Consider the following 22,291-nt stretch of genomic DNA (forward strand, 5'->3'; position numbering starts at 1 on the left):
ATGACATTCTGACATAATTAAATTTTATATCATACAGTAGAAATCTCCTTTGGCTCATCATTAGTTAGAAAGGTTTAATGCAATAAACAACTGAGGGATTGTGAGAGGAAAAACTTAGGACACCAACAATTATATCTATGACAAAACCCTTTCAACTAAGACAATTGGAAATGACCAAACTACTAGTTAGAAATTCACTTTAGCCTTCTGGTCATGAAATTTACATTTGTTGTTGTTAAAGAATTGTTTTGTCTACTTCATCTTTGAAATTCAGCTCCATGATTCATCTCATATTTGATAATTTTAGTTCTATCAATCGCTTCAGTTTGAGATTTTCAAGTCCATTGAGTTGTCTATGAGTATGATTCGATTTCATTAACATTATCTACTTCATAAATTCAAGCACCTACAGTACATTGAGCACAAACTTATAAACATTAGACGCTTTACTTCAACCTTGTCTCAAACAATTAATCAAAATTGCATACATTGGTAATCTCAAACACTCTGGATCGAGGTATGGTCAAAAACGTTGAGTACACGTAAACGTATGTACATATTTAAGATTGTTTTGGCCTGATGATGACCTCAAAATAAGTCAAAAGCTTGGATGTAACAACTGAATTTGCTTTTTTCTTCAAGACCATACATTCAACCAGAGTGTACGGGAGTGAAAAAGGGTTTGTGCATCTAACATTGAATACATTGGTAATAATACTTACAAAAATTAACATAGCCTTTTGTTGAAGTTGTGAGGAGTGGTCAAGAATGGAGTATTTTAGAAAAACACCTCTTCATATTTTTGCCGATGGTTTCACCTTTATTCTGATCATCTTCAGGGCATAAGTGTGGTGCTGTTCGTGTGTTGTCATATTAAAAAAAATGCACACTTTATGCCCCAAAGAAGGCCAGAATAAAAGTCGAACCGTTGACAAAAAAAAATTTATAAACTGCTTCATTCTTGACCGCTCCTCACAACTTCAACAAATTATTGAACAACCGGTCACTAAAAAACAAACATTAGTTGTTGGAAAATGAACATAAGTTGTTTGGACGTCTTCATTGTGACACCCTTTATATTGATTCCAAATATAGTTGTAAATATAAAATACTTGTGGTAAATTAACAAGTGAAAAAAAGGATATTAAAATGTAGGCAAAAAGAAATATTGATTATAACAATTTTTTAAATTATAAATTTGTTACATAAGTATCACAAGAATCTCAAAAGCTAGGATTGCACTAACATAAATTTCACTGGCCATGCCCGAAAACAGCAATTTAATAAATATCAAATATTTGATAATAATTGCAAATATATTTTTAAAATTATTGAAAAATGTTACAAATTGGTTCATGATTTGCTATATTTTTTAAGAAGAGAGTTGATCGATAATTTTCTATGTATGTATTTCCTTTTTTATGTGACATGTGATAAAAATGTATGTAATTTAAATATCGAAAATAACTCGAGGTTTGGTTCTACTGCAAGTCGGTAGGTTTCTTCTTGAGGTCTACAGTTGGGGGGGGGGGTGTTTTATAGAGAAGAGTAAGAGGTTAAAAGTATAGGAACCGGCCTCTTTATGACCTAAACCATGACCTGTATTAGTCTATTGTGAATCTGCTTTGTGGTCTAGAGCTCCTCATTAAGCTTAAGGCTTTTTACCAGATGCCAAAGCTTTTTCAAGGGTTCGTGTGTATCCCTCAAGGTCGGACTACTACAAACGTCTTTGCATCAACAGAGGTCTGGCATCTCCTGGCAATATCTGCAAAGACTTGTTTCTACCACAATCCTACTCTTATTCAAGTGCTAACTCGTTCTAGATTTAGTAGTTCTTTTAGTTTCTATAATGGTCCTTGATGAACTTTTTCCCATGCCTTCTGGGCTATTTTACCATTGAACAGAGTAATACTTACCTTTAATCCATTGTCTGTTAGATCCACATTTTTATGGAATTTTAATTTTTCAACTGTTACCTATCTAGGTAAACACAATCACTCAAATAAAAGCTTTGTTCTAATTATACCAAAACTTGAGAACATAAAATGATTATTATAGATCACAAACAATACCAAAAAAGGTAATTTGGATTTAGATGTATATAAACTCAAGACTTGTGTACATACATACAAACTTGTGCAGAGCCTACTGCTTCTTGCAGTCCACTGGCCATCTCAGCTTTGGCAACAGGCCTCAAGAATCACCGACCCCGGGTGTTAGCAGTCCGGGGGCAGACCTTGGTCTTATCCATCCAGCCACCAGGGTTGAGCTTGAGGAGGATGCTGTCAACAGCTAGGTCAATTCAGCATCCAATCCATGCAGTACCAAACCCATTCATAGTCACGTTAATTATTAAATACATTCTCTCTAGACCATTCATTCAATTAGGGTGGTGGAGTACTTGATATTCCTCCATCACACTTTACCCATATACTAACCTGGATACTCTGCCATCGACCCTCTCACACCACACATTTATGCTAATAAATGCATCCACTATGTACACACTCTAGGTACACAAAACACTATCATTATTATATAAAATAAAACAACCCTGTTTACTCCAAAATACGGAACAGAGACCCAGATACTCACTGCCATGCTCAAGCATGATTTTCATATCGGGTGGCATTCCTACATGCTCCCTAAATGGAGCCAAGGAATTGCACCCCTCAACTAGATGGGTCACATCGAGCAACCTTTCTCTGTTGTAGACAGAAAAAGGTGAGCAACTTGTTTTATGATTAAAAGTTTAAAAATAAACACTAATTCTCTTCACTACATAGTACATAAGTAAAATAAATACATAAATGAGTCCATTTTTATTTTTGTTTGCTTTTACATGATTTGTTTGTAAACAAATCAAGGAAAGACAAAAAAAAAGGCTAATTCCACATCACCAAATACTTCAAAGATACTTAATGATTTCTTGAAACTTGTTCAAATTTTATAATTGTCTTCATCGCCAATAATTAAGTAAGCTTTGTTGTTTTCGAATTTTCGCAAATTTGATATCCATATATATGTTTTAGTTGGTCTTCTATTTTGAAATGTATTATTTTTATGAAAAGTGTGAGTGGGATGAAAAATTAGTGACACAAGTGGGACTCGACCCCGCTGTGTTCGGATCGAGTGGTTCGAGTACCGTTTGTGACACTAATTTTTAACCATTAGGTAAAGGATTACCATGGTTAATCTTAACCAAATTTTGCATAAAAATGATAAATCAATTGAAAATTTGATGTGCAGTTGGATTGATTTTTATTTAGGTCCAGCTATTTTCACTGTCTGCTTAAGACAATAATCTTGGTGTTAAGACACGAACATTGAAGTAATGGCTATATGACTTAAGATGACAGAACAATTAAACGAAACAATACAAGTCTTTTGCAGTAATTAGAAAGTCCATCTTCAAGGGGGAAATATTTTGAAATAAAATATCAAAAAATTTCTGTTTAATTTTTTTTTAAACAAACTTTAATATTATTTTAAAATAAAGTTGGATCTTGCATGTGTGTTAGCATTGCTATCATAATGAATTTTGAAGTTTGACTAAGCTTGTTTTGTTTTGTAACAGGGAAAGGTGGGTGATGGTTATTACTGTAGCGCATGTTCTCCTTTAATCCTCAAGTTATTATTTTTTTAAATTTTCCCAAAAAACCTCAATATATGTTATTCTTCTCAGTAGATAAATATATAGAATTTGTACATACATATAAATTTTGGTGTTTTAGTTATGTTTAAATAAATGTAACTGGGCAATGAAAATATAGAGTCACACTTCACTAGCCAGCACAAGAATTATTTTTATTTTATGTATATAACGTATATATTCTACTTTTTCTTATGTGGCGGCACACATCTATATAATTTATTTGTTATCTTTTCTATTTTCTTTTGAACAGCCTTCCTAAATATAATTTCCTCTTCAAAAAGATAATATAAAACAAAGAAATTCCTTGTCTTTTATTTTTTTAAGAACAAGATTTCACACCAATAAATAATGTTGGTACGTTTTATGTTTTAAAATTACATTGCTTCCTCTGAATCCCCCTACCATAGCTTAAAAATGCACTGCATGGCTTTGAAATTTACCTAATATAGAATATATTCTTTTTCACTTCTTGGATGCCCTAATCAAACCTATAGGTGTGTGTCGCATTTTTAACAAGTAACAATATTATTAGTTTTTTCCCTTTACGAGTGCCATTCTACTTTGACATCGTTTACTAAAGTAGACTGGGACTTGAATTAATAAGGCTGGTAGTGACTCTCTGTTTTCTGTATCAAAGGTGTTGTGGGGGGTGTGCAGTTGAAGGCAGCCATTTTGGAGCGACAAGTCAATCCCCTGGGTACTGTCATTACATTGCCTTCGAATGAGCAACTACTCCATCACCAGCAGCAACACCAACATCACTACCACTCTCAACCAGCATTGCCCGCACATCCCGTCCAGCCTGGACCTTCAACTTCAAGAACACACCAAAAGGTAGATAAAGAAGAGCTTCGTGTAAGCAAACATTCTAACATCAGTGTGGATCGTGTTTGTATTAATCAGAATAATGCTAAAAATCAAAGTGATTCGTTGTCTGAAACTACTAGGGGTTCTGGAAGTGTTGAGCAGTCCACGCTCTTTAGTGAAGGTAATAAAATGGTAACAGACCTGACAAAACAGGATGACACAGAAGGAGATTCCCCTTTGCAAGTGAAAACCCAAAAAAGTGAAGGTAAGGGGAAAGGAAAATCTAAAAGAAAAATTAGAAGTCCTAAACTAAGCCCTGAAAATGAAGAGATTAGCAAGCCTGTGAAAGATAATAATTTTAATTCAAAACATCAAATTACAAAGGATACCCCATTATGTGTAACAGATGAATATTCTGACCCTAAAAATGTTGATTATGGAAAAAATGATGAAACCAAAAATCCAGAGGAATCTGATGAAAATCTAGCGATTTATAATCAAGATGAAGTAAGTGATAATGATCAGAGTAATAAAGAAGAAAAAAACATTGCCAGTTTAGAATTAAAGAATGATTCAAATACAACTGACATATTAACGTACGACACTCATGATGATCACGGAGATTCAGAATCTACCAGTGATCCTACAACTGCAATAGATATTAGTGAAACAGATACGAAAAGTGAGATGCTTGTTTTGCGCACAAGTTCACCTCCAAAGTCCACTCCGTTTAACCAAGACTCAAAGCCAGAGGACAGGGAACGCACAACAGATGAACAAACCATAGAAGTTGACAGTGTAAATCAGGATTCACAGGTTAAAAACAAAATTATTAAAACAGAAGAACTAATTCAAGAAGAAAATGTTTTAGCTTCAGTAGACGTTTTGTCTGATAATGAAAACGACTCTGAGGTTAGTGAAGAAGTTGATTCAGACAGTGAGGAAATTGAATCGGAAGAAGCTGTTCCAGATCCATCAGATGTAAGAAGTAGCAAAATAAAGGAAATTGTGGCGTGTACAAGCTCTTCAGAAATCCCAGTGGAGCAAAGAAGAGATAAGTTAAGGATGATCGTGGATGATACTCTCAATCAGGCTATACCTATTGCTTCAGGATCTGGTGATGATGGTGAAACCTCCGTAAGCCAGAAAATCCATCCTCACAGTGATTCTGAAAGTGTAGTACGGAAAAAGTCAGAAAAGGTTCAGCTCCAAAGTTTCCCTTCCAAATCATTAAAAACTGATATGTCTTCTCGAGGAATAAATCTTTACTGTAGTGCTGAAAGTGTTGAATCTAAGAAACAGAAAAAAACATGGAAAGGGAAATCATTTGCAGATGAGAAGAGCAAAACTACATCTAAATACCCAGAAGAGATTGTCAGAACAGGGTTTTCAGGTCAAGAAAGTAAATTTCTTGGTGATTCAAAGAGTTTTGAATTGGAAAACCCACAGAAAGAGAAATCCCAAAAGTTGAGGTCCAAGGAAGGAATGCTAAGTATGAAAAACCAAGACCAGGAAATTCTTTATCCTGATGCTGAAAATGTTGAGTCAAGGATTTCAAGAATGGAACAATCTAAAAAGTCGAGGTCAAAAAAAGAAGTTGCCGCTTCTGATCAGGGTATCTACCTACTTCATGGTACGGAAAAAATCCCGGTGAAGAAAACCAAACAGGAGCATTCACAAAATGTGAAATGGTCCGAATTGGTTGCATCAGCCTCAGCTTCTGAAGAAAAAACTCCGAAAATAGATATCTCCTCTGGTCAAGAAATTTGTGAGCCGTGTGTAGTGGAGAGCAGTCAATCAAAAAAACAAAAAAGGAAATTGTTACAAAAGGAGAAATCTTCAGTTGTTGACTCGACTGTGGAAAATAAAAGTCGCTCTGGTAGCGAAGAAGAAATAATTGCAAGTGATTCTTGTAGTCAAGTAGCTCATGGGAATGTTTCAAGAAAACCAAAACATTCTGAAAATGTGAAACTGGCTCCATTTGATGAGTGCTCCCAGAAAACTGATGATTCTCATCAGGCCAATGTCGAGCCTGAAAATGTTGAAATCAAAATGCCAAAAACGAAACAATCCCAAAAGGTGAAATTGTCTGAATTTGTTGAGCTGGAGCCAGGCTATGAAGAGGAAACTGCCCTAATGCATTCTTCTGCTCAACTCGAAAGCCATCATTCTGACTCAGAAAGTGTTGAACGGCAACACAAACATGACCAATCCCAAAAGAAGAAATCAGTGGATGAAAAGGAAAGTTCGTCTTTCTCTGACAATGAGAAAGAAATTATTTCAACTGGTCAGGAAATACAACCGTGCCATGATCCCAAGTGTGTTGTAGAAGTTAGAAAATCCAAGAAGGATCGACTCCAAAAATTGAAATCCACAGAAGTTGCGTTGGATGTAATCGAACGTGAAAAGAAAACAGGTACACTTGATGTTTCCTCTGTCCAAGAAATTCACAATGATCCAGGAAGTGAAGGCTTTCAAAATTCAAAAAAAGAACATTACCGAATGTTGAAATCTGAAGATTCAGTGTTGGATTTGAAAAAGTCCAGTTCTGACCACACAATCGAAAAACTGGCTACAGATACACCTGATCAGGAAGCACAGCCGCACACTGCTTCTAAAAACGTTGAATTAAAACAATCAAAGAAGGAGCAATCTGAAAAGCTGGGAATGTCTGAAGTTGACAAAGCCGAGATAGCAAACGCAGAGGATGAGAAAGAAACATTCATTACAGAAACTCCTACGGGTCAAGAATTTCATCTCCACTGTGATCCAGAAAATTCAGAACAGAAAAAATCCAAAAGGGAGCGGGCCCGAAAGTTAAGAACTGTTGAGTCAGAGGCAAGTAATAAATCTCCTTCTCCGGTAAAAAGTGATCACAAACCAGATACAGATTCAAGTGATGAAGCATTGGGTAAAGTGACAGAAAGTAAAACTAGTTCATCAAAACAGCCGAAGCGTAAACGCGGAAAGAAACCAGATGAACATACCCCTGAGCATCTGGTGGTTGATGTAGAAAGGGAACAAGTAAAATTAAAGGCTAAAAGTAAGTCTGAAGGAACTCTGGATATTGAAAAATCAGATTATGAGACGTGCTCTGAGAAAAAGTCTGATAGCTCTGTAGAATCATTTCCTGATCTCAAGAAAAAAGTTAGTGATTCCAATGGAAATTTTCAAGAAGTTAAATTGTGGAGTAGCATCGTTAAAAAGACAAAAGAACCGCTTAAACCCTCCAACAGTGCCGAGGATAGAGATTCGGTTTATGAATCATGTAATGATGAGGAATTCCCGGTAGTAGAACCACCTGTGCCTTCTGATGGTACTACTTCCGAATCGAGCAAAAATGAAGATATAGCACAAGATAGTCTAAAAGCCGAGTCTTCTCCTAGTACCACTGATAAAACTGATTCAGGTGAATTAGAAGGTACCGCCAACTCCCAGAATACTAAAAAGGTGCGCAAACAAAAGAAAAAAAGGAGATGATGTAATGTCAGTTTCTTTAAAATTTTCAAAAATATAAAAAAAATTAAAAAACATTTACGTTCAGTGGTAAAAAATAAGAAAAAAAAATCCTTAAGCATGGTGTGTGGTTTAACTGTTATTACGTAGGTTTTCTTTGTTTTAACGATATTTCTTTCTCTTCACAAATTATTCTTGAAAATTCATTCATGCACTGTTTAGTTTGTATTCAAAGATGAGCTATATTTTTTAAACTATGGTTTTAATTTGTAGACTAAGTAAGTCATGATATTTTATGTGCTATTTGTTGTAGTTCATGTTATTGGGTTGTCAGGAAAATAATGCAGGATTTTGGTATTAAACAAAAAAAAAGAAACTAGTTACTTTAAAGCAATGTTCTTTAATCAAAATAATTTCCCATACTCTCAATACATTTCTCNTGAGTAATCCTGTAAACGTAAACAGAATATTTTATATAGATTTTTTTTAATGAAAACTTAAAATCCTGCATTATTTTCCGGACAACCCGATATTTATTTTACCAATAGAAACTAATTTATAACTTATTTTGGGCTCAGTATAAATTTAATTTGTAAATAGAAAATAATTCGGGATTGTGCTTTCAAGTAAAACAAGCATTATTTGCATAATTATCAATTTAATCAAAATGGACGATGGAATATTTTCCAAACAATTATGCTCAAAATTTTAATTAAAAAGAAAATTTTCAATTTTACTCTAAACAGTATAATACCGTTAGTCTTACAGGTTACAAAGTCAAATTTAAAAATTAAATTGAAAAGGACTTTATTAAGTGCTACTTTTTAAACATGTACCTAATATAAAATTAATTAATGAAATATATAGCAAGTCAATAAATTTGAATATGGTATAAACGAATTGTATTTCAAATGTATTGGACTTTTTGCTGACTCTTGTGAATAGAACATTGGTAAATTTATTGGATGAAGTGTGAAGTTTTGAGTGTATGTATATTTATTGTAAATTTGTATAAATGAATTTATGGTAAGAAAAAACTTCAACAAATTATGTGCCTATACTCAATTTAAGTGAAAATATGACATTTTTGGCTCTCTTTTAGTTAATTTGGCCATCAATTTTTTTTTGAAAATGTGATGTAATGGAGTGATATAGTATTCCTACAAAATCATATATATATAATAATTATATATACAATTGTTTTATCATCAAATGTTTTAGCATTCAATGCCTGATTTTATTTATTTTGTCCATTTTAAAATTTATTATTTTAAGCACTTCTACCTTTTTTTGGAAAATAAAAAAAACAAACTCTTTAAAATTTTAAAACTGCCATTAGATATTAGGTGTGAATTGTAATGTGTTAGTGAATGTTGACCAGTTAACATTGAATCGTTGTACCTTTGGGCTATATTCGGGAACAAAATTCATTATTTATTTACAATTTAGAAAAAAATACAAAAAGCCAATAAAAAGTAAGGGTCTACCTTTTTCTGAAATTTACGTTCATAAATCCTTCTTTTTATGTATTTTTGTTGCATGCTAATTTCTCTGTAAGCATGACCATTGTAATTAGATATTCCACCTTTGTTCTAATTTATCTTCTGTTTGCAGTTCAGTATAGAATGTGTTCTCCAAAATAAAACAGAAATGGATTATTGTTATTGTATAACTATATATGTGTTGTACTTTATTTTATATTTCTCCTTAGCTTTGATCCTGTTTCCACAAATTCCTACTAATCCAACTCTAGGCCAAACTATTGAAAGTTATTTCTGATTTACATTTTGAATCATTTATCTTACATAATAATTATTATTTTAGGATTAAAAAACAAACAAAAACAACTATGTAAATCAACAATTCAATCAATCCCAATGCAAATTTAATTATCGGTATAATTAATACTTTTAGACTTGCTAAATTTAGTTATGGACACAAAAACAAACTAGTATCTTTTACTGCTATAAAACAATGGACAAGAATTGTGGTATCTAAAGTTAAACTAAATTCAGGGTTTTATGTTCCAATTAGAACTTCAAACCAATATAATGTTAATGATTTTTTTTTTTGGTAGGTTTTTATTTGAAGATAGTTGGTTTGAAAAGGCTTCTCACCTTTGTCACATCCTCTGTTCAATTATTGTTGCTACTGTATACTTGTTAAAAAGTTTTCTTCACAGTCATCTCCATTTATTTAACCTAATTAAATTATATTAGATAGTCTGTTTGATATGGGGGATCGCAGTGGCCGAGTGGCATTTGCCATGTCAGTGGTTTTGGGTTTGAATCCCAGCAAAGCCTTTTGAATTTTAATTAGTAACAATATGTAATAGGTATTTTAAAGTAGTTTGACCCTTTGCCCTTGACACCCAATGGGTGATATTAGCTCTCAAGTATGCTGTACTAATAAATATACAGATCAGGTGCCATACTATTATTCCAGGGAGTATTCCTAAGAAGTAGATAGACCATAAAAAAATAAAAATGCTTACATCAAATTTAGAAACACAAAATAAAATAGACACAAACCCTCTCCATTGCGCTCAATGGTCTTGTACAATTTCTTCGGGAACCTCTTAAAGCCCTCGGTGATTTCTCCAACTTCCTTCTTGTTCTCTTGGACCCACTCGAGATCCTCTAGAGGCCGCGTCTGGAAGACAATTTTTCTTTTCACATACTTGCTTTTTCTCTCTGTCCTATCGGAACCATTTCTCACATCTCACCAGCTCTTCTCCTGTTGAGCACTCAGCTGGGCCCTTGCCATTCTCCTTGCTATGCTATCCTTGAGCCGGCCACGACCGTGAAAAAATCTTCTTTTTTTTTTGTCTTCTATGGCCTTGCTTCTATTTTCATATCACAATATTATTAAACCGATATTCTTCTTGTTGCCCTAGTAATTTGAACTGACGTTTAGTAAAACTGGAATTACTTAATATTAAAAAATAATGGCCCCATTCATGAAAACTTATTTAAGAAATGATAAAACTACATGTTCTCATTGAATTGAGGAATAATAAAAATTTACAGTTGAATGAGAAATATGTTTTATGTGATTTAATTATTAATTCAAATCAATAATTTTGATCAAATATTTTGTGTGATTTCCTCCTGATGGCTTCGGAGTGATTCGATCCTTCCCGACCATCTTAATACTGATACTGCCTATCCTCATTGGATTCTGTCAGACGTATATCGGCATTTCACCATCTGTGGCAGACGAATGGCAGTACAATAATTTTCACACTGATAATTTATTACCTTTAAATGTTTAAAATAACACTGACACAGACCCCATTACTCACGACCTTTTTAAAGAGACGTGACTGACTTACAAACACACCGAAGATGAAAAAATGCCTAAAGGTGTCTGACCGACCAATCCAACGGTGATGGGCAGATCAAGGTAGGTAATCGGGAAGGATCAAATTATAGATAAAGTATTATTGGTTTACTGCTTCTTGTCTATTGTTTAATCTATTGTACCACAGTCTTCTTTGTTAAAAACATTAAACATTGATTTTCTTTGTCGTCCAACTGGTAATTTTTCCTTCCACTTACATATGCCTTTAGGGTTCATTTTTTTCAGTATGGGTTTAAGTTTATTTTGCTTTTTTTTAAATAATTACGAAATGTCAGATGTAAAATATTTATTTTCAATTTTTTCGTATTAATAATTATTTTATTACTTCAGAGCTATTTTATATGTTTTTTTAATTCTATCTAGTAATTGTATCAGAGAATATCACCAAACCAAACCTCTTTAGGCTAAAATAAATTGTGTGTTTGGGTATTGCATGTCTGCAATTTCTTTAAAACAATCGATTAATGGTTTTTTGGAAATTGATTTTATTTCATTTTTATTTATGTTGTGAATTGATTTATTCTTGAGCCATTTATGTTAATGCCATTTTAAATAAAATCCTATACTTACAGAATTTTTGGATGGGCCAAGAATAAATGTTATTATATAGAACAAATCATAAAGAAAACAGATAAGAAGACTAATGATTCTTGATGGTTTATTAGGGGGACTATCGGGGAATGAGAAGTTGGACGCAATACATTTCCCATTTTAAGCCATAAAACAGTAAAGTGAATTTGTTGTGTTCGGTGAACGGTTTAGGATTTTTCTTCCATACGTGATTAATGAAGAAATCCTTCGAAAAATAAGGTGACACCATAATTTATTTCATTTTAAACATTCTTGGTTGTATAAAGATTTAAACTCAAAAAGACAAAATGTGTTCATATGTGTCTTAATGTTTTTTTTTAGACATGAATGGTTGTATAATTCAGAAGAAAAATTAACAAGAAAATAAAGTTACACTTTTTTCATCAGAAAATATAGAGATTTGTTTCTGATTATTTAAAGGAACGTTTTCAGGTGGAGCACAGTCTCAAGTGAGCATTGAGGAGGAGCTCAGCTCGAGCAGCTTTAGTTCGGCGAGCCGCTGTTCACCGACGCCATCATGCACAATTGAAAATCTCCTCGTATTTCCAACGGATTCAGTCTGACTAAACAAATGAATACTGCAGTCTTTTAATTTGTAATGAGATAGTGTGTTATTACATAGATGATAATAGTTTTTAATTTGCATTGAGTTTGTTGAAGGGCATGTATATTTTTAATTGAAAAGACCACCAATTGTTGAAGTGTTCAAACATTTTATGTTTAATTTTTTTTTTTGGTCTCATTTACTATAAAAAGATTCGGTCTTTTGTTTTGTATTTTCTGTTATTTACTTAAAAGTACCTGTGATTGCAAAAACTGTTGGAAGATCCATCAAACATTTACTTTCGCTTTTTTAGAATAATTTATAATTAATGAAAGTTACTTAAATTTTGAGTGAAATATAGTTGGAAATTATCTTTTTACTTTTGAGCGAAATCTACTTGTAAATTATATTTTTAATAATTGAGTTTTTTTCTTCCTGTGGATATTTTGTTAATTTTTTACACAGTTAATAGAAATGAAAAAAGCGGCTCTTTCCAGTTTTAACATTTTATTTACATTGTATTAATTGTATTAAGCACCATTAGTTGGATTGTCAAAGTTGTGCCAATTTGAATACTCTACAAGTCATTGTTAATTCATTTTAAATTGGCGAACCAAATTTCTGTTACATTTTGAACTTAACAGATTTCATATATTTTTATGAATAAATAGTTTTTACAAGGCATGTTTGTTTTATTATAACAGGCTTCTTTAAATACAATAATTCAATAAACATGGAAGTCGGAAAGTGTTATATATATTTATCAAATAGTTCAATATTCTGGTCAAAAGTGACTGAAACATATTTTGTGATACTTGTAATATATGTGTATTATTCAATCCTGGAAAATTTAGTGGACATATTTTTATAGACGAATACCATCAAAACATATGTTAATGTTAAATAACCCAACAAATGAGTAAACCAGTCAAACATTCCCTTGACCGCTATCAATCAAATAGCTCAAAATGTGTTGGTTTTTGAAAGGATAAATTATTAATTGTTAAATTAGGGAATTTGTAAGTTAAACATTTTTACCGTGATTTATTTTTTATCTTGTGATAACATTGTTTTATTCAATTTATTATATAATTATTTTATTGTATCAACAAGTGATCTATATTTTCTTTAATAAAATACTATGTTTTAATAGTACTCAATTGTAATGGTTTTTGTTTTCTTAATGTAAAAATTATACATTATTTGGTATCATGTTTATCCTTTTTTTTTAACCCTACCCTACTCTTTTGTCAAACTAAAATTTAAAATATTTCATACGTAAAAAACAATAAAAAGAAATAAATGTGGACTAGCTCTTAAACTCAAGCTAAAATATTAATTAATCTTTATGTAAGGTATTTTGATTGAGATAAAAAAGCACAAGTTGTGTCACAAGCAGGATTCAAACCCACAATCTTCGGCTAGATACGCCGCTGCTCTACCACTTGAGTTATCGTGACTTCAATCCACTTGGACACTAACTTCCCATCTCAACCCCACCTTTTTGAATTTTCCCTCCTTTTTGCCATTTTTCAAAATAACTTACATAAAGATTAATTAATTGAAAAACGTGATTCGGTCAATCGGACCACAGACTCTAATGAATCTAAAATATTAAGTCAAACTATTTCAACGAATTTCGGTTAATGTGGGATAGTGTAATTGCATTCATTAATATAAATGGAGGGTATTATTCAGGTCTTTCTCTTTTCTCTCTCTCTCTCTCTCTCTCTCTCTCTCTCTCTCTCTCTCTGCTCCTTGGCCTTGAAGGCTCTATCAGAGATTATTTCTCAGCAATATAATTTTTGTGCTCTGCTTGACAGTCATTCCCAGCTCATCCGAGATTTTGGCCGCAAGTACATTGCGCTTGGGATGGACCAACGTGTAGGTATCTCGATCGGGGGTCTGGAGCGGGTTTAATTACATTTTTTTTCCCATTATAGTAGCATCCATACATGTATAGATTATTGATGATTGGTAACTAGTTCGTATCACGTTTGGATTTAGGCCAGCCTTTTTCCTCCAGCATGCTGTTAAAAAATTCTGTCGATACCTTTATATTTACTAAATTCACTAATTTCGTGGTCCGCTTGACCAATTAATACATTACAATTAATTAAGTTTTTTAGTTGAGATAAAAAAGTGAATGGCACGAGCGGGATTCGAACCCATGATCTTCGGCTAGATACGCCTCTGCTCTATCACTTGAGCTATCGTGACCTCGATCCACTCAGACATCAACTTCCTATCTCAACCCCACCTTTTGAGTTTTCCCTCCTCTTTGCCATTTTTCAAATGTCGTGTAATCGGATTGGATTCTTGGCGACAAATGAAATGGCCACGGAGAGCTTTAGTGAAGTATACGTCATTTTAAATCATTAAATTCACTAAAATAAATTCACAAAAAGGAGGGAAGATTCAAAAAGTGCGGTTGAGATGGGAAGTTGGGTTCGAGTGGATCGAGGTCACAATAGCTCAAGTGGTAGAGCAGCGGCGTATCAAGCCGAAGATCGTGGGTTCGAATCCCGCTTGTAAACTAAAACTTGCAACTAAAAACCTTAATTAATTACTTTATATTTATTTTTAATTTCTTTCAAAGATGGCTGAATGCCAACAAATTTCACTCTAGTTAACCATTTGGCTCTTTCTCCTGATATAACTTACACCTTAGGGTAACATGGTCGACATCCTCTACTTCACCTTGTCATGAGCATTCTGGGCTATCTTTTTTGGCAAAGAAATATAGCTTTCCAGTGCCTCTGATGTCTGGGAAGCATTTGTAGGTGTCGTCCTTTGCAGCTTGCATTCCAGCGAGTTCGCCACTCGTTTATGGCCATTAATGTGCCTCCTTAGGTGTGCTGATTGGTATGTTGGGTGTCTTATTGTTGTTTATGTCCCATAATGCACATTGTTTTTCTATCGCAATGTCTATGGGAAGCTGCCCCGCGATTACTTGTAGTGCTTCTGTAGATACCGTTCTGTAGGCTTTAGTGCAAATTAGCAATGAATTAAGTTGGGCTGTGATATCGCTTTTGCTGAGCTCAAATTTCTTGCCCATGCAGGGCTAGCATATGTCAAGAGGGAAGCACAGATTGCCTTGTACATGATTATTCTATGCTTGTAAGGTACAGCCCCAGGTTGCACCGCAGATTCTTTTGGCAATGGATCTGGTTTTCATCGATTTGGTGTTTTCCCTGAAGTTCAAGTGTTCCCCTATTATTATGCCAAGGTACTTTACTGTGCGAGGGCATTGATGGTTATTCCTTCTGTCCGCACTACTAGTGGGCTTCTCATGTTTAGCTTGCCTTTTAATAAATTGAGAGCTGTTTTTTCAATAGCTTCACTCTTGTGCACCAATTTTTGACCATGCTGTTTTGTTACCAATATTCTCCTAATCGGCTTTTGCGCGAGCCTCTACGACAGCGATTAGGTCATCGACATATGCTATTGTCAGTATACCTGATCTACTTAGGAAGTCAATTAGGTCATCGAAGAGAAGAGGGTTTTATTCCTACTTACCTCGAGGAATATCGAGTACTCTGTTGTGGAGAAAATGTACTTATTAGCATGAATGGAGGTGCTTATCCCTAATTACGTCAAGGAATATTAGGATCTCTGAGATAGTGTGAAAGTATTTATTAGCACGAATGGAGTGACTTTTTCCCTAATTACCCTGATGAATATAGTGTCTGTGGTAGTGTTAGACTATCATGTTTCTGTTTTTGCGTATATGTGTTATTTTGTTCGCAATTGACGACACCCTGAATTACTGAGGTATGAGAGAGGATAGCAATAGGATAAAGTAAAGAAAGTTGGTTACCGTCCTAATTGGGTGGATCCTAACTTAGCTGCAGAAACAGTAAAAGAAGTTAGCAAAAAAGAAACTACTTAACAAAATTGTATTTATATTTGCACAATTCAGTACTTATATACATAAATAATAAAATATGTACATTTTTATTTACATTACAATACAATTAATAAAGTTACTTGAGGCAGGTTCAAAATGTACTTCACGTTTTTTGAAACTGATGGATCTAAGAATTTGATTTGTATTTGGTCTTAAAATTGAAATAAAATACAATAAAGAAAAAAAAATTAAATTACAGCCTTAAAATATCAGTCAGTTTAAAACTTGTCAAATAGTCTGTTTCATTATGTGCAAATGTGATTCCAATTGATCCAGTATCGAAACGTTTCTTAAAGAGTATAATTTCTCAAGGGTGAATTACTTTTCGTCGAGGAATTCCCCAGCGATTGTGAGTCTTATTAGAAACGGTTGTGCTTTGCAGCTTAAGAGGTCATACTGTGACTCCCAACTGTCCATTTTCCTCTTGTTAGCCCTTATTATCTCAAGGAGCTGCTGTGGATCGAATTTCGGCTTGTGCGAAGGCGAAGCGACAAGTTGTTTGACGTATTCGGGAAGAGTCATCAGGTCGGACTTTTTATCTACGTGCTCTTGTTCACCCGATTCCCTGGCTTCCGACAAGTTTCCATTAGCCCATTCTGGCGCTACAAGTGGGTTTTGCGATGTATTTTCCGTCGTCATACCATCGCTGTCTTGGTGAAATACAGGTTGGTGTTCTTTATTCAAAATGGCATCTTTTATATTGTCAACGTTTTTCTCGTCCTGATCAGAAACGTCTTCAAAGTCTTTGTTTTCCTCTTTTGACGTGGAAAGCTTCTGCAAAGCTGCGAGGATCTTGTCGTGGTTCGTTTTAATCATGCTTAGTAACTTGTTGAGATTATCTTTTGTATCTAAGGACCCCTCTGTTTGCTTTCCATTCAAATCTCCTTTCTCCGGCTTGTCAAGTTTTTGAGGTTGGTTTAAAACATTTGGCGTTTCTTCGAGGCTTAAGTCTTCAATTGGCCAGACTTCCGCTGTGCCTTGAATTATATTAGATTCAATTGGTTTTTCTGCAACTTTCTCTTTAAAAACAAAAAAACAATTTAAAAAAATTATATGCACAAAAAACATTTGTATTACCTTTTGATTTCTTATCCTTTTGCTTATTCTTGAGACTTTCACCTTTAAAAGTGAACCTGTCGTTTGAAATACTTATCTGACTCCAGTCATAGCAACAACTTAATGCGCCAGGATCTACTGGATGAGCTTCTAAAAATCAAATAAATTCATTTTGCTTTTTTTTTTTTTGCAAAAGTATTTATGCCAATATAATATTAGTAAATTGTAGGTTAAATTAAAAAAGTAAATAAATAAAGTAAACATCTGGCACTAAGAAGTGAAAAATTCACTAATAGGTGTCAATGCTGGCTTTAATTTCAATTTTTATACTCGGTCAGCAAAATTTTGAAATTGCTTTTCTAATGTATTAATCCTGTCTGTAGTTCGGCCATCTGGCTGTTTGAACACTTTAGCTCCCCTGAAGTACATCCACGATGTGTTAACCTCCTTGATTTGGACTAGAGCAGGGGGATTACGGTGCACAGGGGATTTGTAGAATTTTCTGCGTCTACTATTTTTCAGGGGATTTGGATTTGGAATTCTGGATGTGATGATGGCCGGGATATTTGGTTGAGCCCATTTCAATGTCGTACGTCCAAATGTTAATAAGTCTTTTGTTGTGAAGCACCCGTTGAAAATCATGGTTTGTCACGTCAAGTAAATTCCTACCTTTTCAGACTAGCTTGTGGATCCCACATTAACCTGTCTATGTACAGTCCAAGGTAGCAGAAAGAAATGTTATATAGGTACAGAGCATTATTCCATGTTTAAAACTTACAAACCTAGTGCATTTGTAGCTTACCGGTATTAAAAATGTATCCGCCGGAGTCTAAGACACACTGCTTGCCTGAAGGGAGAACATGGACGATACCATGCTGACCTTTGTTATGTATGAAATTGTCTGGATCGAACAATAAATACAAATATTTTGTGGTCTCCGCTAGAAAAAATGACTCCATTCTGTTTTCTTGGGTGTGATCCCTCGTGTCTTTGATCTAAAAATAATGTAAAATTTAATCAATGTGCAAAATATGCTGTAAAATTAAAAAATTACAGTTGCATATCCGCACTCAGTTTTTGCGCTATGCTGAATACTTCTAAGTATATTTAATCCTATGTCAAGCATGAAAGGATCTCCTGTCGCTCTGTACAAATACATGGCAGATTCAGCGAGCTCAGGCCTCAGCGGGTAGCTTTCCCTGTTGGTCCCAGCTTGCCCTTGCGCGATATTGTAGAACTCAGGGGTGAACCCGTATTGCTTCCAAACGCTATTGTAATTATGCATAGAGCGAAGGGCACTTTCTACATCGCCTAAGAAAATGAGAAAAAATAAAATTTGTTTTATTGGGTATAGGAAAGTTCTAGTAGTTAAGGTTTTTACCTATTAGAGTTAAAACACCTGGCCAGTAAGCTTCAAGGGACTGGAAAACAGGTAAAGTCACCTGGCCTTTGCTCATTGAAGCCCAGACGTACCAATTGTTCTTTTTGAGATATTTGTCTATCGGCTTCCTTGCTTCGTTGAACATAGCCATCAGTTCTGGTCTTTGAAGCAAAATTGATCCTTTTACTAAGTACTCAAAGTACGAATCAACACCTGCGCCAATTCCAGAATCCCTTGCTATCCACTTTCCACTATTAACATCGATATGATTTCCATATAGGCCGATTGAAGATCTATGTTCATAAAGGACTTTCAACGCATTTAAAGCAACCTAGAAAACAGTTGACGTGTATGTTTTGCATTAAAATTTTTTTAAAAAGACATACCTCTTCATAAACAGGATCTCCCGTTAATCGTGAAATGGTTCCAAATTCAACAATGAATGTCCCGACCCCTGCAGTACAAGTCACGGATGTTTCTCCTGTTGGTACACCATGACGTAAGTTCACAGTTCCATACGGCATTCCTGTTTTGGTATTGAAAGCTGGCAACAGCCTCCTGGCAACGTCTTCAGCTAGCCTTAAAAGAGGCCCATTGCAAGGCCAACCCGGTTCAACTTTCACACCTGCCCTGGAATTGGAAAAAAACATTAAAAAAAAGAAGAAAAGAAAAGCGGATAAATTAATACCTTTGGGAGAAAAGATGCGCACTTAGCAATCCGCCAACAATGCGGATGTTAGTTTCAAAAACAGATACATTAATATTGGCATCAAAATTTGCTTTTGAAATCACAATATCGACGACCCTCCTGAACTCTGAATAATTGCCCATTACTACCAGGGTATCCAAGGCATCAATCAAAGTCAAAGAGTAACTGAAAATACTCAATTTAGACAAATTATAGGAAAGAAATATATTAGTAAAACAGAATAAAAATTCTGATTTAAAAATGTTTAAAAATATTTCTTTCACTGTTAGTGTGCCATAGTCAATCATGAAAATAATTGATCATTTGATCCTTATTGATCATCTTGTTATGCCTATCCTCGTCTGGTTGGTCTGTCAGACATGTTTCAGTATTTCGCCATCCTCTGTGTGTCTGGTAGAAGAATAGCACTACAAAAATGTAACACTTTCACCCTTCTAATGGTCAGTACAGAGTCATTTAAATGCTACTATTTAAAAGTACACATGCACCACAACCCTCATGACCTTATAAAAGAGACATGACTGACTAACAGACACACTGAGGATGGCAAAATGCTGAAACAAATCTGACCAAATTAAAATTTCTTGTCATCCTGAAGTGTTGAACTTCTCTATTTGGCTCTGTAAAATGTGTTTCATCATTTCACCTTTTTCAGCAATGGGTTGTTACTATGTAAAATAAGAAAAACACCCACTGAAGATGGCAAAATGACGAAACAAGCCTAGCATCCAACCTGGTGAGGTAGGCAGACCAACATGATCAGCAATGACAAAATTAAAATTATTGTCATCCTGAAGTGGTTTTATCCTCTGTTGTAATCTGCAAAAAGTGTTTCAGCATTTTGCCTTCTACAGCGAAGGATTACTATGTAAAATAAGACATGGAGATGGTAAAATGCTGAAGCATGTCTAGCATCCAACTTCATGTAGTAGGCGAACAACATGATTAGTAATGACCAAATTAAAATTTCTTGTCATCCTGAAGTGTTTATATATCCTCTACTGTGCTCTATGAAAAGTGTTTCAGCCTTTTACATTCTACAGCGAAGGGTTACTATGTAAAATAAAACAAAAACCCACTGAAGATGGCAAAATGATGAAACAAGTCTAGCATCCAACCTGGTGAGAGGTAGGTAGACCTAGGCCTAGTTGATTATTAATGACTACATTCCAATAATACATCAAAGGTAAGGATGTTGTGAATTGTAAGTTGAATTGTAATTATCATTACACTAATTTTTTCTGCATATCATACCATTCAGTTATAATTACGAGAAAATATGTGTACAATTAAAAAAAAAAGTTATCTAACTGATATTATTATGTTGGGGTACAATAAAATAAAAAGTTGAATCTTTAAGCATTGAGATTAATTTTAGAGATATGTTTCAACTGTTACAATATCAAAATCAAATACCTTCCCCAAGTGTCAACACCGTCACATGTCAACGGCCTCAGCTCATCGTAAGGGAACGCATACTTTAAGTAGCCGGAGTAAGCATGGTTGAACATATCCCTCACCTCTTCCCTGGGGTAAAAAAAAAAAAATGGAAAAATTAGTCTAGCCCAAAACTAAAAGAATCAAACAATTTTCTTTTTACCTCAGCTTGAGCAGGTCCTGCCTCGTATATTTCCGTATTGCATCTGTGTTAGTTATAGCGAAACTATTTATCAGAGACAAGACAAAGACAAATCTGCAGCAGTACATTTTCGAGGTGGTCAAATAAATTGTTTACATGGCTTGTTGACACTGTAAATGATAAGTGATAAGAAGAAGCAGTCTTACAACCTTCCTAATGCGTGGCGCTGACTATTTTGTAGGTGATAATCCTATAGTAATTTTACTAATTATAATTTATTTTACGTATATTATGTGATAATAAATAAAATAATGAAAATGTATATGTACATTTATAAACAATATACCATACACATTACAATGTACATGCACCATGCTTAGTAGTTGGCATATATATTACAGGTAATAATCATGTCGTCATTTTTAGTAATTATAATTTATTCGAAATTTTAAATAATATATTAAAAATATATGTATTGGGGCGTAGGTGGCTGCAATTATTTAGGCACTGACATGGCGAAAGCTCGTTAATGAAAGCTAAAGGTCCCGGGTTCGAATCCAGCGGCCCAACATCGAACCCGACATACTTACAGATGTACGGCACCCCGAGGCTTTTTTCAAAAACACATATACCCTGGTAATTGAAATACCCTCATAAAAAAAAAGTATAAACAATTTACAATCGGTACAATATACAATTCATTGTAACTTAAAAGAGTGACGATTGGCGTGTAATTTGTAGCTAATAATCCTACTAATAGTAATTTATTTCAAGAACATATCTATAACGGTAATAACTAGAAAAAACCACATTTTTATAAAAAAATATGCAATACAATATATACAGAGTGGCCCCAATCGATTCAGCCACACTTCCAGATCTTATAGGAAATTGAACGCTGAGTAAAAAAGGTCCTATGAACGTGCGTCCGCAAACCCTTCAGTTACGAGCTACAGGCAAAAAACCATGAAAAACCACCTTTTTGACCTTATTCGTGAAATTGTTAGTAAACCGTTAGCCTGACCGTAAAACAGCTCGAAACAACATCTGTAGAGAATTAAGTTCTGCCTCGAATGAGATTAAAACCAGCCTGATCGGCCGAAAATTTCATTTTTGGCGATTTTTCGAAATTAGGAGGTGAAGGGGTACACAAAATTCACCATTTCTGACATTTTTATCGAAAATTCACAACTTGAACTGTTTTCTGATGGGTACCCCCTACTGAATGAAATATTGTACG

General features: G+C 34.2%; 2 protein-coding genes across 3 annotated transcripts in view; one reads left to right on the plus strand and one right to left on the minus strand.

The window, feature by feature from the left end:
* Positions 1 to 8,327, plus strand: part of LOC106670415 (titin homolog) — a 25,898-nt gene extending 17,571 nt beyond the window's left edge. For both annotated transcript variants that reach the window (XM_014400719.2, XM_014400718.2), the window contains one exon: positions 4,293 to 8,327. In XM_014400719.2, coding sequence (XP_014256205.1) covers positions 4,293 to 7,942 — 3,650 coding nt within the window. In that variant the 3' untranslated portion in view covers positions 7,943 to 8,327. The remainder of the gene's footprint in view (positions 1 to 4,292) is intronic.
* An 8,170-nt stretch (positions 8,328 to 16,497) lies between these two features.
* On the minus strand, positions 16,498 to 21,246 carry LOC106670433 (ER degradation-enhancing alpha-mannosidase-like protein 2). The gene is made up of 9 exons (XM_014400767.2): positions 21,073 to 21,246; positions 20,889 to 20,999; positions 19,452 to 19,637; positions 19,150 to 19,393; positions 18,764 to 19,094; positions 18,437 to 18,693; positions 18,185 to 18,377; positions 17,404 to 17,532; positions 16,498 to 17,345 (listed from the first exon to the last, which is right to left on the minus strand). The coding sequence occupies exons 1-9, from the start codon at positions 21,177 to 21,179 to the stop codon at positions 16,645 to 16,647; spliced, it is 2,259 nt and encodes a 752-aa protein (XP_014256253.1). The 5' UTR covers positions 21,180 to 21,246; the 3' UTR covers positions 16,498 to 16,644.
* Positions 21,247 to 22,291: the final 1,045 nt, after the last annotated feature.

The sequence above is a fragment of the Cimex lectularius genome, unplaced genomic scaffold (genome assembly GCF_000648675.2).
Source record: "Cimex lectularius strain Harlan isolate CLEC.00 unplaced genomic scaffold, Clec_2.1 scaffold103, whole genome shotgun sequence".
NCBI lineage: Eukaryota > Metazoa > Arthropoda > Insecta > Hemiptera > Cimicidae > Cimex > Cimex lectularius.